At 38.3% G+C, this 17,308-nt stretch overlaps 1 protein-coding gene across 2 annotated transcripts in view; it reads left to right on the forward strand.

The window, feature by feature from the left end:
- tafa3a (TAFA chemokine like family member 3a) overlaps positions 1-15,075 on the forward strand; it is a 324,761-nt gene extending 309,686 nt beyond the window's left edge. For both annotated transcript variants that reach the window (XM_028798088.2, XM_051925649.1), the window contains exons 5-6: positions 11,283-11,407; positions 14,586-15,075. In XM_028798088.2, coding sequence (XP_028653921.1) covers positions 11,283-11,407; positions 14,586-14,597 — 137 coding nt within the window. In that variant the 3' untranslated portion in view covers positions 14,598-15,075. The remainder of the gene's footprint in view (positions 1-11,282; positions 11,408-14,585) is intronic.
- Positions 15,076-17,308: the final 2,233 nt, after the last annotated feature.

Consider the following 17,308-nt stretch of genomic DNA (forward strand, 5'->3'; position numbering starts at 1 on the left):
GCTGTTATTATTATTATTATGTTTGACCTAACAAAGAACATCAATTCTCAATTGAACCAACTGGGACTTTTAAGCACACAAAAACATTGGCTTTTACAGCAGCACGATAACACATTTGCAGTATCCTATCATCTAATCATTTCTTGTTGCTGTTTTTATTAATAGCATTTTATGATTGGTATAAAATTTCGCCCAGCACCACCACCTATTTACAAACCATTTACAACTGTGCGATAAACGATTTCCATTATTGCTCCGTAATTTCTCACCTCATTCTTCCCCAGCTTCTCATAAGCAAGACGTGTAATCATGATGACTTTTAGCCGTCCCTACTGTCTATTTATAAACGCATGGATTTTTTTGTGCTGGTTTTTCATTTCCTACTCTCTCAACACACCCTACAGCTGAAATAATAATAATAGTAAATAATGTTTATCTATTTGGTTGGACAGCACATAGCTAATAACTGATTTTTGTGTAAATGTCCCTTCTGAAATAAGTCAATATTATATATTTTTACTTATTACTTATTGTATCTATTACTGGACAGGACTTGTTTTTGCCCCCAAAATTGCCAGTATTCTTCAAGGTATGATTTGATGCTGGAAAAATTCCTTTTTGGTTCAAGCTGACTGCATCGTGCCACAAAGTTCCTCAAAGATACTTCAATCATACATTCACATTGCAAACCTTGCGTTCCACATCATCCCAAAGGTGTTTTATTGGATTGAGATCTGGCATCTGTGCAGGAAATTGGACTGAAGTCATGTAATGTTCATGAAAACTAATTTTGAAAGATTTGTGCTCTGCAACATGGTGCATTATCCTGAGGGATTGGAAGTATTCATTGCAACACAGAAGCCTTAAAAAGAAGCACACAGTCTGCTTAGCTATGCTGTGGCACTCAAATGATGCTCAATTAGTGTAAACAAAGCTAAAAAATGATCCCCCACACTATAGCACTCCCGCTATCACAAGGCAGGATGGCTCCAAATTCTGACCATACCACGCAAGTAAAAGCAGAAATCAAAGGTAATGAGACTACGCGATATTTTTCTAAACTTCATTTGCTCAATTGTTTGGTTTTGGTGGTAACATGCTCAATGTAGTCTCCTCTTCCTCTGTTTAGCTGAGGGGAGTGGAATCCAGCATGATCTTCTGCTTCAGTAACCCATCCATAACATAACATAAAAAATCTGACAAACGAGAGGAGACCATTCAGTCCATCAATGTCATTTGTGTAGCCAATACCTAAGCTGTCCCTATATCTTACCCAGATACTTCTTAAAGGTTGCTAAGGTTTCTGCTTCAAGTACATGTCTCATTAAATTTTTCCAGATTCCCACAACTCTTAGCATAAAGAAGTGCTTCCTGGCTTCAGTCCTAAATGCACTTCCCCTTAATTTCCACTGATGGCCTCAGGTAATGTGATTCACAGTTAAGATGAAAGACTTCTGATGGATCTACTTTAGCAGACTTCAGTGCCCGTGAGAATTTTGAAGATCCGGATAAGCAGGTTTCATTCTCTGAGTGTGTCAGAGTATGACATATCCTTTAGAAATGCACTGGGTTGCTCTCCTCTGCACAGCTTCAAGTGCTGCCATGTCTTTCTTGTAGCCTGGTGCCCAGAATTGCACACAGTACTCCAGATGCGGTCTCATTAGTGAAATTAAATAGTCTGAGCATAACAACACATTTTTTTTTCTTTTTCTGTGTATTGTTTAGACAAGGAAAACACTTTGTCAACATAAACCCTTAAATCCTTTTTCAGAGGTTGCTTTCTATGTGACAGTGTCATCCAATAGTCCATAATTGACTAGGGGGCTTCGTTCCCTGCTTGCTTTGCTCGCCCATCCCCCCACCTGAGCTATGCGCCAACCACTTCACGAGGGGGGCTGAACGCACCACAAGAAGACGCGATCGCTCCTCTGACACCCCTTCTTAAACAGTGATACAATGGGAAACACATACATTGTTTATTTACCTCCTCTTTGCTTGATCAGCTGCTGGCTTGCTGCTGCTGCACCACGTGATCTGCATTTTGCACAGCACACTTCTGTCATATCACCTATGTCAATATATTCAATCTCTTTTTGCTTTTACCTTTTCATCAGTATCGCATTGAATTTTGATTCCATGTTTGAATTACATCGTGACAACGCAACGTATAACTGCCCATGAGTGAATATCATTACTTTCTCTCTATAAGAAATGTGTCTGACATAACCACACAGGACTTTTCCAAATTCCTTTGCATAAGCTCGTCTCACAGGGCTTTCGGTCCCGGGCATGGTTATATCGCATGGCACAAAGACTCATCTCGCAGGATGTGAAAGTGTCTCTGAGACAATCACGTCTCGTCTCCTTCCAAGATTTTTTTTTATAATAGACAGATGTGTTCTGCCCATGTGTAGCACTTTTCTACATTAATCTGCATTTTCCAAGTGTTCACCCAGCTTTGAAGATTGTCTTTTTGAATTGATTTTGCTGCCTGCTTAGTGTCTGTCATTCTTTTAATTTTAGTATTTTCATTTCACAAGTTTACTAACTATAACAAAATCTAAAAAGGTAACAGACTCAGAAGAGACCCTTGAGGTACTCCACTGATCACCTCACTCCACGTGGAGCATTCTCTTCTGACCCGTACTCTGTTTTTTGCTGGTTAACCAACTTAAGGTCCAATACCTTGTGCATTTAGAGATGACTTTCTGTTGAAAAAAGCTGTTATTCCAGTATTTCAGGGCTTTTGTCTAAAGGTCTGGTCATTCTTCTCTCTCCCCTCATATTAACAAGTTCTGTTGGCCCAGAACTGTCACTCAGTGGATGTTTTCATTAGTGACAATGCCAGGAGGGCAGCTGTTACATTGATGCTGTACCCACCATGTATGACACAAACAGTCACTTTACAATTAAAGACACGTAGGGCTCATGTTTTTGTGCATTCTAATTTTGGTCAAACAATTAAATTCCTTTACCATGACTTCATGCCTTACACTATACTTATTGATCTGAAGCCATATGATTAGCAGGAGCAGGCCAGTTTCAATATCAAGCATGTATACCCAATAAAGTGTCCACTCTCTTTATGTGTGCGTGTATGTGTGTGCAAGCTGTGGCAGACAGCCGGGGTCCATGCCCGGCCAGGACACCCCTTAACTGTATATTCAGGGGGAGCAGTCCTGGATGGTGCAATACCTCCCCCTGGACGCTGGATGGCCTCCCCCCTGGGTTGGAGCGTTGCCTCGGTTTCTCGCAGGGCTCCATGGGAATTGGAGTTGGGTGTAGCCATGTTGGGTCCTGCAGGTGCCGCCACGGGGTGCTGCAGCTGGGACTCCTGAGACCATTTGGGCAGCATATTCGCCACACCCGGAAGTGTAGCCGGAACTCGGCAATCAAGCACCTGGAGCACTTCCGGGTGCCCAATAAAAGGAGCCAGCAACCACCACTCAACGGACAGAGTCGGGTGGAGGAGAACGAGGTTTCCTGGGAGGAGTGGTGGTGCAGGAGAAGAAGTATGTGGTGTACTTGGTGTTTTTGGGACTGCGTTGTGCCTGTGGGGATTACGGGGAAGACGTGCCCCACAGGTGAAGAAAATAAAAAGTTTAGTTATTGTATACGTGTGCCTCCAGTGTGAATTGTGTCAGGTTGGGTGCATATATAGCGCCTTGTTACAAAGCGTGTGTATGTGCTTGGAGCTCAGGAATAAAGGAGAGCCTGTTACTGTCAAATAGGGAGCTCTGGGGTCACAGTCACAAGAGATAGAAAGGGCACTTCTGGACTGTCACTTTATTCTCGGATATGCACCCCAGGGAAAACCCAATTCTGAGGAATGTATCCTATGGACATCCAAGTCCAAAACATCTTCACTATGCCAGTGAACCACTGAGATTAGAATTGAGAGGCGAATTACAGCAAAGACTCAACTGGCTGGGAGGTAATGTACTCGAAGTGAGTATAGCAAAGGAGAGAGCTGGAGAGGTATTGCTCTTGCACCATCTGAGGTTTGTGTAGCCAGGATCAGAGGAAACTTAAGGGTATTTTCACTTCCTTTTATCATCCCTCCCTTGAATCTTATGCATAAGTCATTCATTACATACAACTTTATATATTCAGACTTTTAATACAGTATATTTGCCAGTTTAATGCTCCATCCAATTGTATATATATATATTGCAATTGACCAATGGAACACACTAGTCACGGAGAAAGTGTTGGGGCACCAACTGAGTTGCCCCTTTAAATATTTACGAAGTCTTTGAACTGAAACAGGTGCTTGATGGGGTGTAAAAAAGGCAAAACGAAAAGCAGATTAACTAAAGAAATAAACAAGAGGACTTTCAATCTTTTCGCGGCTATACCAAGTTCAGGAATGACCTTTAGTCTTCAGATAGGATGTTTAGTCTGCTCTCTACAGAATGAGATGTGCCACGCCAGGAGTGTTATGCTTTTATAGGATAAGGACAGCAGGAGGTGAAGTCAGTTTCCCTTAGTGGGCAATGTCTCAGGGATGCAGGAAAAAAGGGAGATGTTGCTGTCAGCGACAGCGCTCCCTTGTGTCATGGAGTGTTAGTGCCTACCTTAGATGAGCCTGGTAGTCAAACGTTTAGATAGATAGATAGATAGATAGATAGATAGATAGATAGATAGATAGATAGATAGATAGATAGATAGATAGATAGATAGATAGATAGATAGATAGATACTTTATTAATCCCAAGGGGAAATTCACATACTCCAGCAGCACCTTACTGATACAAAAAACAATATTAAATTAATGATTGATAATAATGCAGGTAAAAAACAGACAATATCTTTGTATAATGTTAATGTTTACCCCCCCAGCACCACCGCGTAGAAGAGGGCGCTCGCCACAACTGTCTGATAGAACATCTGCAGCATCTTATTGCAGATGTTGAAGGACGCCAGCCTTCTCTGCTATCCATCTAAAATGAGTTGAGAGTCAAGTAATCAACGTAGACCTTAGCGTACAGTAAGTGGCGTACCTGGGGTGGGCAAGGGAGGACATCTGTCCCCGGGTGCAGCATCCAGGGGGCGCCGAATTGATGTTCCCCATTGCATTTTGGCAAGCAGGAGGGAGCGCAAAATCTTCAGTTGTCCCTGGGCGCTGAAAACCCTAGCTACGCCTCTGAGCGTAAGTGCTTGCACTGCAGTGTGTCTGTCCAGTTCTTATGTCTCTTCTCATGACATTTGGTTCAGGATTCGTAAAAGCAATGCTAATGTTTATGATTCACCATTAGTTGGATAGCAGAGAATATAGCAATCAGACAGACACACAGACATTATTCCTTTGATTAAGGTTAAATATATAGGTATGAACTGCAATCTGATTATTTGGATGGTTTCCTACTGTAACAACAACATTTATTTATATAGCACATTTTCATACAAAAAGTAGCTCAAAGTGCTTTACATAATGAAGAAAAGAAAAATAAAAGACAAAAGAACAAATTAAAATTAGACAACATTAGTTAACATAGAAAAGGAGTAAGGTCCGATGGCCAGGGTGGACAAAAAAAGCAAAAAAAAAATCCAGAAAGCTGGAGAAAAAAAAAAAATCTGTAGGGGTTCCAGGCCACGAGACCGCCAAGTCCCCTCTGGGCATTCTACCTAACATAAATGAAATAGTCCTCTTTGTAGTTAGGGTTCTCACGGGGTCACTTGATGCTGATGGTCATACAGACTTCTGGCTTTTAATCCATCCATCATTGTTGGAACATCACAGTGCTTTGAGTCGCCACCAAAAGGACACCAGAAAAGGAAACAGAAGAGAGAGTAGGGATTAGTACAGATTTTAGAGCCACCATGAATAGTTATTATAATGAATTGGATATACAGAGTATCAAGATTTAAATTACAGTAAAGTTATGAAAAGGCCAGGTTAAAATAATGTGTTTTCAGCAATTTCTTAAAGTGCTCCACTGTATTAGCCTGGCGAATTCCTACTGGCAGGCTATTCCAGATTTTAGGTGCATAACAGCAGAAGGCCACCTCACCACTTCTTTGAAGTTCTGCTCTTGGAATTCTAAGGAGACACTCATTTGAGGATCTGAGGTTACGATTTGGAATATAAAACGTCAGACATTCCGATATATAAGATGGGGTGAGATTATTTAAGGCTTTATAAACCATAAGCAGAATTTTAAAGTCAATCCTAAATGACACAGGTAACCAGTGTAGTGACATCAAAACTGGAGAGATGTGCTCGGATTTTCTTTTCCTGGTTAGAATTCTAGCAGCTACATTCTGCACTAGTTGCAAACGATTTATGTCTTTTTTGGGTAGTCCCGAGAGGAGTGCGTTACAGTAATCTAGTCGACTGAAAACAAACGCGTGAAGTAATTTCTCAGCATCTTTCAATGATATAAGAGGTCTAACTTTAGCTATGTTTCTTAAGTGAAAAAATGCTGTCCTAGTGATCTGATTAATATGCGATTTAAAATTTAGATTACAGTCAACAGTTACCCCTAAGCTTTTTACCTCCGTTTTGACTTTTAATCCTAATGCATCCAGTTTACTTCTAATAGCCTCATTGTATCCATTATTGCCAATCACTAAGATTTCAGTTTTCTCTTTATTTAACTTGAGAAAGTTACTATTCATCCATTCTGAGATACAAGCTAGACATTGTGTTAGCGAATCAATAGAATCGGGGTCATCAGGTGCAATTGATAAATACAGCTGTGTGTCATCAGCATAGCTGTGGTAGCTCACGTTGTGCCTTGAGATAATCTGACCTAATGGAAGCATGTAGATTGAGAAGAGCAGCGGACCCAGGATAGAGCCTTGTGGAACACCATATAGGATATCATGTGTCTTTGAGTTGTAATTACCACAACTAACAAAGAATTTTCTCCCTGCCAGGTAGGATTCAAACCAATTTAAGACACTGCCAGAGAGGCCCACCCATTGACTAAGGCGATTTCTAAGAATATTATGATCAATGGTGTCAAATGCGGCACTCAGATCTAAGAGGATGAGAACAGATAAATGGCCTCTGTCTGCATTTACCTGCAAATCATTTACTACTTTAACGAGTGCAATTTCTGTGCTGTGATTTGTTCTAAAACCTGACTGAAATTTATCAAGAATAGCAGGTTTATTGAGGTGCTCATTTAACTGCATAATGACTGCCTTCTCTAGAATTTTACTTAAGAAAGGCAGGTTAGAGATGGGTCTAAAATTTTCAAGAGCAGAGGGGTTAAGATTATTTTTCTTAATCTCGACCCCTCTTAATCTGTAACACCTGTGGTTGGTCGGTCAGTCGGCAAACAACCACCATGTCCTCTCATTTGGGGGAAGCAGATTATAGATATGTGATTCAGTACCTGCCAAATAATATAAAGAGTACATGACACATGCTTCACCCTAATTGGGGCTTGTCAGGTGTACACACCTTTGCTTCCCATATGGGGATCGAACCTTGGACATCAGCACATGAGGCAAAGCCTCTGACTTTGCCCCAGGGCGACTGGTTCACTTACTTGACAGGGTGAAGATGGCAGTATTACATTCCTAGGTCTGAATCACAATCTGATTATCTGGATGGTTACCTACCAGGTAACACCTGTGGTTGGTTGGCCAGTTGGCAAACATCATTTGCAAGACGCAGATCATAGACATGTTATAGAGTACCTGTTAAATAATACAAAGAGTACACACACATTTTTTTATACTATATATATATATATATATATATATATATATATATATATATATATATATATATATATATATATATATATATATATATATATGGTGTACATTTAAACTAAATCATTTAAGCATCAAAATGCCTGTGGAAAAGTTTATTTCATTACTACAATCCATTCTTTAAAGTGTATAAATATATCAAATATGTATTTTTTATGAAAAGGTGTAGCTTCATTATTTATTTACTGTTTGCTGCATTGAACCCCTGAAGTGCCTTTGTAGACATTATTCATCTTTGAGTTTTTAATTATCATTGGTATTATGAGTGACATATTTCATTAAGTTATTTCTTACTGGCACCATCATAAACATCTTATAAATTATGCAACGCTCACAACATTGAGAGAACAGATTTTTCATTTTACAGTTTCTAGTTGTACCATATTGGTGGTAGAATATTATTAATATTTTTTATGTTAAATAACATTAAGTGCTTAACAAATGTTGTTGTTTACTCACAAACCATTTAAGCTTTATTGCAGTGAAAAATTGTGAAACTATATTCTTCACCATCTTATTTTTTTATTTGCAGCAGGTGTCGCTCAGATGACTTTCAGATCTTACTTGTACTGTGGGTGAATTTAATAAAAATATTATTGAGGTGCTAACAGTCCACACATACGGTAGATCTTCACATCTGAAAAGTCTTTGAGTCAGTTATTTCTTCCTTGCACCCACATGGGTGTTTTATCCATCTGTTTATGTCATTTATTCTACATTGTCTTCCAAAACACCCTTGCAACTTTCACCCAAACCTCACCACTACTTTACATTTAGTTCTTTGCCTATTTCCTGGTCTGTGATCTTCTCTAGATGTACACCTTTCTTCAAAAAGACAATCCCTGGCTGATTTATTGCCTCCAATTCCAAATCATTTTTTTTCTAATAAAAATTTTGCCATGGTCACCTGATTGCTACTTTATGATAATATCTGTTTTTTTTGTACATGTTCATTTTGTGTATCTACATCTTCTTGACTGGACAATAGTGTTCTCTTCACTGTCTTAACCTAATATTTTTCTGAACTGCTGACTGACTAATGAAAAGTGCATTAAGTACAATCAGGAAGCCTGCAAACTATTCCTACAGAGTGACAGCAGGACAAACAGGTAATAATTAAGTACAGCTTTTACCAAAATTATTAAGGAATGCATTTGGAACATCCCAATTTCTGGCAAACACATTACTAAACATGTAAACATTATTTGATATAAAATAGCAAATTGTATTAAACAAGTTAATGATAATTTTGTTCTTTTTGCTGGTAGGGGTAAGTGGAGTGGTACCCCAGCACCCCTATTGGACAACACACCGCAGTCACTACTAATACGTTTAGAGTGATGTCTGTTTGTCTGTCTCATTGTGTTTCTGTCAGTATGTTAGGATGTCTGTGGACATGTTCACTCAAAAATGACTTACTCAATCTGAATGAAAATTAACATAGTTATTGTAAAATGAACTGTCCATAATTTTGAGAAAAATGGCCCCAATAGATATTTTAGTTTTTTACACACATTGGATTATGATATTTTACTTCTAAAATCACAATTTTATATAAAGAAATTAATCTGATGGTCAAATTACAAAAACCTTTGGCTCAGAATTGGCTTATTTGGTTTTTAAATCACAGTTGTCAACCATGTGTTCTTCCAGGCTTTGTCTTACTTTTCTGCTAATGTCACCTTGCCAATGGGTGGCTACACTCTTAAACATTAAAGTGCCACAATGATTCTTCAGACAGATGCCATTGGGGAACTCTTTTAGTTCCCAAAAGAACCATCCCCATGACGGTTCCAGAAAGAACCTTTATTTATTTAGATAAGTAACATATTCTTTAAATATCCATGACTAGATAATAGCAAATCTGTGAAATACTAATGGTTCCTGGTTTAAAAAAGGACATTTCTTGATCTGTTAATATCCTCCTAGGTAGCCAAATATACATTGAAGATATATGTGTTCTCCACATATTTGAACCTCTAAAACCCAAAGAAACAATGTCATATGCAAAGAACTGCTCTTAGAGTAAAATGGTTGCTTAAGAAGCAATGGTTGTAGAAGGAACCTCACAAGTCCAGTATGGTGCCGTTTTAGAACCATAATTTTTAAGAGTGTAGGCCAAGCTGATCTCTGGGAGCCAGTGTCATCTCTCTGAAACCTTTTTCCATAGTTAGATAGATAGATAGATAGATAGATAGATAGATAGATAGATAGATAGATAGATAGATAGATAGATAGATAGATAGATAGATAGATAGATAGATAGATAGATAGATAGATAGATAGATAGATAGATAGATAGATATTTCTCCTAATCTACTATATAATAAAACACTAAGGTAGGTGTGTCCAGACACACAGAGTAAACTGATTGGTCAGTTTGGCTTTGGTGATGCAACAAAAGAGGAAGTGCGAGTGTGAGATGCATGAGGAGGAGCAAAGGCTTACAATGAGAGAGTCGCCTTCAAAGTCAGGCAGTATAAAACTGAACTGGAGCCGAGAAAGGTGCCTCAAAAATAATGACAGAGTCTCAGAAACAGGCTTTATAGGAAAGTGCTCAAGAGAAGTAGCACCGGTGAAGAGACATTCTCACAAGCAAATACAGAGGAAAGGCACTGAAAGTGCATGTAAGGCAAGAGATAGAATAATTCAAAACTATTTTCTATTACCTGACTTTGACAAATACCACAGATGATTTAATTTAAAATTGTTTTAAACATATTTGTAGTAAAGCAAGATTTATGATATACTCCTCATTTTTCCACAACAACTCCATGAATTTCAAGAGCCTTGTAAATCCTTGTGCCTTGTGATTGCTCTCAGATCTTCTCCACTGCATGGCATCACTAAGGGCTCTATAGAGGGGGAAACCTGAAGGTGCAAAATCTAGGCTATGGAGTGGATTTGGAAGAGCTGTCCACTTGAATTTTATGAAGTCCCCCTGTGTTTCCAGACATGTGTGTGTATTGTTGATTTTACTAACATTTAGTGTATGCCAGGTCAAAATCTCCTTTAACACTTCTGAAAATTTTTAAGACTTTGCATGTATAGATCTGAGTCAACAGTTTGCTCATGTGACATGTTTATTAAAATAACGTTTTCTGCACTACAAAAGACAGTGGACATTACATCCCCTGCTGAGTGAATTGAGTTCAACATCTTCTTCTGGGGAGCTGTTTGAAATTGCCATTCCATTGATTATGTTATAGTTTTTATTTCAAAGTGGTGGATCCTTGTTTCAACCTCAAGCTTGTAAGGAGCGATCAGATATGAGATCAGCAGATCAGCTCTTTCCTTACAGTTTTGTGTTTAATAATTAAGTTTATGGAACCCAGCATTTTCGTGTTTTGTAATATCCTAAGGTATCAATAATATTGTCCACACTTGCTTTGGAGGCTAGGAGCTCAGTTACAAACTTTCTCTATATAACCAATCAGTCATCTCATATAAGTTCATCGGCACATTGAAGCAACGCTGAAATGACTACTGAAACTTTATTGACCTACAAGGGCCATTATGTTTGTTAACACCTCTTTCTTCTCTCATTCCAGCCTCGATAGTTGTTCAGAAGTGGTGGTGTCAAATGCAGCCCTGCCTTGATGGGGAGGAGTGTAAAGTGTTACCAGATCTCACGGGATGGAGCTGCAGCACAGGGAATAAAGTCAAGACAACTAAGGTGAGCGCTTTGCTCAAATATTAAATAAACACACTGTAGTTATTTGCTTTTTTACGAGTTTAAATACATTTCTCAGAGGAAGATGAGTGTAGTAAGCTGGATCTGTAATAAAAATAAATATACAAATGAATGAATATATTTATGTTAATGAGGAAATAATAAAACATATCAACAAATACTGATAATTAAAGGTTAGGTATTCTTTTTAACAAACAATATACTTGTGAATTATTAAGAGATCAATGCCATAACCTTGCAGCACTGTGTGGTGTTGAATTTTACCCTTTTTGAAAATGTGTAGGAGTTGTACATATGCATTACAATTCAAAAATGACAAATAGTGGAAAGCCTAGAAAATTATCCCAGAGTTTGGGAATGAAGAAAAAAAACATTCCCCAGTGAAATTAATGGACATTTACACTGAGGTTATGAAAGATGATGAAAGATGACCAGTTGGATGGATTGAGAGGAAGGAGTATTCACTGTTCTAGGAATCTGGGAAAGTGGATAGCCACTCCTCAGGGCGACAGTTGTTAGTCCACACCAGCTAGCAGTTAGACTTATTGCATTACACTGCATTTTTGACTTATTATCTGTGTTTGTAATAAAGGTGCTTTACATTTAGTTTAATGGAGAGCACATCTTCATGTCACTTTCATACAAGGGCTCCATCAAAATCTGCTTGAACACTGAGTGGTATTATTCATTATTATTAGTTATTGCTCATTTTTATTAGTTATTGATTTGCTTATTAAGTAAAACGCATATTATATTGTTGCATATTTGGCTGATGTCCAAGGTGACTTACGAGATAAGGAATCAGAGTAACTGTTTAGATCCATTTCTTAAGTCACTTGCTCATTATCACATATTAAGTAACAAATGGAACTAGCAGCCTTGTGGCTTATTGGTCCAATTTCTTATTCACGTTGCCACACTGCCTATAAGCTGGTTTTCCCATTTGTCACCAAATAAAGGGTATTGACTCTACAATGTGTCAAAAGTGTGTCACAGGGCTCCTGGTGTATATCTACTGCAACGTGTCCCATAATAGTTGCAAACTGGGGAAGAAACTCTTTGTTCTGAATAACCCATTCAGTGTCATCCAGTATACTTCCAACTGGACCGAGATCGGGTGTTTGGATAGACCAGTAAATTAAGATAAATTGACTGTGAAAAACCCAGCAACCTCATCAAGTCTTTGTCATTGTTCCACTGAATTGCATACATGATCTGCTCTGATTTAAATAACATTGTGTGCAAATATGATGCTGCCATACTTTGTGCAGTCAATGATGTGGGAAGGTAAATGTGACAAAAAAGAAGTCACCATCTCAAAATAACCGCCATAAAATGACTCTTTATAATCTTGGCAATATATGCCAGCCTTCTAACCTTCATGAAATATCATTTATAGAAGTACTTTATGTGAAAAGCTTTACTGTTTAAGAAATAAAGATTGATTTACTGATTTCCAAAAACAAGTAATACTTATTTTGACTTGGTCAATGCTTCATCTACGCTTAATAAATGAACTGATTTCCATATAACAACTTGATCAATTCTGAAGAAGACCTATGGACCCTCTAGCTGGCACACTATCCTTAATTTTTATTCTGCAAGCCTGGTACAAGTACTTGTTTTCCACAAAATCCACCCACTTTGTAAAGACGCCATAACTGACAAACATTATGTTGGAGTTCCGCTAATGGGGCCGCTTGTCTTTTCAGGAAATGCAGCCAACAGCAGCAAAGTGTTGTCAAAAACAGAGATGAGCTGCTGCTGGCAGCAGGCAGCCGTGTTGTTTGGAAATCTTTCAGAAAGCCTGCATAACTGCCAATTAGCACTCGCTATTTTGACAGTATAATGAGAGAGAGCGAGAGAGAGAGAGAGAGAGTCTGCCTCAAGTCTTACCCTTCATGAACACCAAGGCTTGGAACCTTGGGATCAGACACATGTCCAATGTTTGCAGTTCATGTAAGAGTCAGAAGCCTTCATCCCCAGTAGAAGAGGAATTGTATTTTCTGGAATGTCACCACGTTCACTGTATTTTCACATGCTTTAATTTTCTTTAAGGTCCGTATGTTGGACATAGATAGAATAAGCTACATCATTATAAGCAGCATAAAGCTCATGGTCTTGTCAGGGTGTTGTCAGTGGCTGTACATATTGTATGAGGAGGCTCCAATCTTCATTATGTGGGAATCAGTAACACAGATCAGAAAATTAGAATACTTTCACTTTTATTATAGATCATACCAGCTACACTCACCTTCTTCTAAGGTATGCTGAGCTTGACAGTAGATTGTATAAACTCATACAGTACATCACATTTGGAGTCCTTTCAGATAACTTAAAAATGATCTTAACTGTCTGGGTGACCTTTAGACTCATAGAGACTCTCATATACAATAAAGAGGGTTTATATTTAGTTAATTCTTATAAACTTTTAAATGTCATTTCTAATTTCGGGATTTACCAAAGTGCTGTTACATTAAATAATGTCAAGCAAATAATTAAACAAATAAAAATAAATGGCTGACATGTTTGATGCAAAAAATCAGAGGTCAGTACAATTGAATGGTGTTTTGGTATCTTGATAATCAGTTTTTAAGGATTTTTTATGCATTTTTGTTATTCTTATCATTACTCTCATAATGCCATTTTGTTTCTGGTTTTGGGATTGTTGCTGCTGTTCTATGTTCATCTTTGCATGGCTGTGTCATATCATTTACAGCTGGTATCCTAATAGTTGGTCACGTGATGTGAAAGTTATGTGACATATTACTGTACATCATCTCATCTGACCTTTATGAGAAACACAGTTACTTAGTGGTTAAGCAGATTTCCTTGCAGGTGAATAGTTTCTAAATAAATAGTATTAGCTTCCTTTCCTAATGTCTACATTCAGGCCTCGTCATGGTGTATAATGGATGAAATATTGCTGCTGCTATTGTCTTTACTTTAGTTTTTGCTTAATAGTATTCTTTTTTTGATATTTCTATTATCATTCTTACAATGCCATGATATGTCTTGTTTTGTTTTTGTTGCCACCATTCTGCAGTCAGTTATATGCTCTTAGGTAGTCAATTTTTGTTCTGTCTATTTGGACTCGGATTATTATTATTATTATTTTTTTTTACAATGACTTCCTCTAACTGGGCACTTTTTTTTGTAGGTCACACGATAGATGTACTTCAGACAAAAGAAGCGACCAAGGAGCCCAACACCACCTGACCAACGGAATGGAACCATTCAGCACCTTAAACCAGCCTTGCCTCTGGCAGATGTTGTGTGGAATAAAGGAAGCAAATAAAGAAAAAAAGAAACTACTAAAAGAGAAAAACATGGAACTTGTGTACCCGTGGGTTTACAAATGTGCCCCAGGGCCCCCTGTCTGAAATACACTTTTACATACACTGTTCTTCTTGGACAACTGCGTGGCAAGGCTTATTTGAAACCTTGATGCTGGTGAACACAGACTTGGTGCTCCAAATGGGACGACTTTTGAAAACTGAGATGGCCTTGTGGTGGCTGCCGAGCTGAACACTTGGTCTGGAACCCTTTGCTCTCCTTTTCTACGCCACCCATTTTTCCTTTTGGATTTTTCTTTTCTGCTGTAACATGTTTGTGAATTACTTTTCAATAAATGTTGTCAATTTGGGTACCATATAGGAGGGTGGGGTGCATTACAAGCTAACTGTAGCATTTTATTTAATAATTCTTCATTTTTTTCTTGAGGATTTTGTTTAAGGGTGAGTTGGTTAGATAGATGGTTGGAGGTGGAGGTGGATGAGCCTTTCCTGCAATTTCTAGTATACAGTACAAGATTTTCTGCTTAGTCTTGTACCCTACTTAGTACTCTTGACACTCCTGACAAGGATGTGTAATCTCATACTGGAGGTGGACACTGGTGCACACTGTTCGGTCATGTGAAGTAGTCATTGGTCAGGCATATTTTTGAGGTACACCTTAAGGCTTCCTTGAACGCTCCTAAGGGAGCTGTCCACAGCCTGGCACACATCAAAAGAGTATGCACAGGACTCTAAAGGGTTAAGTGTGAACTCAGTAGGGAAATAAATTGGTGCATACACGTTCCACTAGGCCTTTACCCTCTTCATGTTATTGGTCTTGTTCTTCCATGGATTTTCCTGCACATTCCTGTAAGGTCTCTAGTTATTTTTCAGTGTTGGGGATAAGCACCATCACTGATCTCAGGTGGATTTCAAGACAGTGGGGTTCACAGTCAGTCAGAACAATTAAAGGTAGCATCTGTCACTTCTAGCAAACGTCATTTTGGTCAGGTCAGGTCCACAAAATCTCATATTTATTAAATTTGAGCAGTTTTTGGTTTAAGCCCAAATTCTCTGTTTATCCATATCAAAACATAAAGACCACAAAATTGCTACCCACTGAAAAATATTCATGGGAGCTTTTTAATCCAGGATGGAGCACTGCATACATGCAACCATGAGAACCACAGACATGAGAACCAACAGAAAGGGAATGCGTTAGGACAACAGTTTAACCTGAGCAGAAGTATGCTACTTGCATATTTTAACGGAGCTAGGAGGATCAAGAATTAGGGCAACTTGTTAGAAATTTTGCTACAAAAACATTTTTTCCGTTCATTTACCTTGGATATTTTGAAAGCTTTAAAGGACAGAATATAACCATGTATGTGTTTGGTACAAGTATTTTCATTCAAGGAAAATATAAATATTTTTATCGTATAATTTTAAGTGCGTCACACCGCCAATTTGTTACTTCAGTGGTTTGTTAGTAAGTTGCTAGGTTGTTGCTTAAGGCTGCCTTCTAGGAGACACCGTGTCCCTTGTCATGAAAGCTCCACTATAAAACCCAGCAGAGCGCTGAAGCTTTTTCTCCAAAATTCCCAAGTGAAACCTTCAACAACCTTAGTCTTGTGCTTTTATTGTCTGGTTTTTCATAGCATTCCACTTTGTGATTTGATTGATTGTTTTAAGATCTTGGCTTTCATTAACGACTCATACCATTTCTTCTTTACACTTCATTTACGATTTAGATTCCTGGTTTTTGATGGCTTTTATGAACTCTTATTGCAGTTTTTTGTAACTCTCTCAGCCCATTTTATGATTGCTCATAATCTATGTTTCCAGAAGGTGATTCAGAGAGGTTGGCTGGATCTAAAACTGCAGGTGGACCTAGTCTATGTTGTGGTCCAGCTAAGCCATTTTGAATACTCACAACTGGCATAACATCTATACTAAATTCAGGAATATGAAATTACCATTTAGACACTATGTACTGTGTCACCTTTTACCTGTTGAGATTTATGGGGTCTAGAGCCACTTCCAACATCATCAGGCACAAGGAGATCAATTACATTAATCTAATTTGAATTTGTATGGAATGTTACAGGAAACAGAAGTGTCTTTAGAGGGAGTGTTCAAACTCCACAAAAACGGCTGAGTAAGAAAAAGAATCCCAAAGTATTGTGCCACCAGGTCACCCAGTAACCATCCATTCATCCTTTAAGTTGTCTATTTTCTAAATCTGTTTAGTCCAATAAAAAGTTATCTTATCTTGGATGTAGCACCACCATATTACATAGTACACTTACATACATGACTCCACTCACTCATGCTTGCAAAGTTAGAGTCAACAATAAAACTAAACTGAAGAAAATCCATGTGGACCATTGTGCCACCACACCGCACCTACTCTACAATATTATCATCAGACTTGAAGGTCAGACTTGTCAGGGCAGGCTCAGGCAACCCTGAACTGGATTAAGCACGTTTAGTAAACAGCATTTGGGACCAAGTCATTTACAGTAAATACTATAGCTTCTCCTTATGGTACGAGGAAAGTATTTGTACACATTTTCTGGATATTACAATATTTTGAAATGTCTATGGT

Source organism: Erpetoichthys calabaricus, chromosome 3 (assembly GCF_900747795.2).
Source record: "Erpetoichthys calabaricus chromosome 3, fErpCal1.3, whole genome shotgun sequence".
Classification (NCBI taxonomy): Eukaryota; Metazoa; Chordata; class Cladistia; order Polypteriformes; family Polypteridae; genus Erpetoichthys; species Erpetoichthys calabaricus.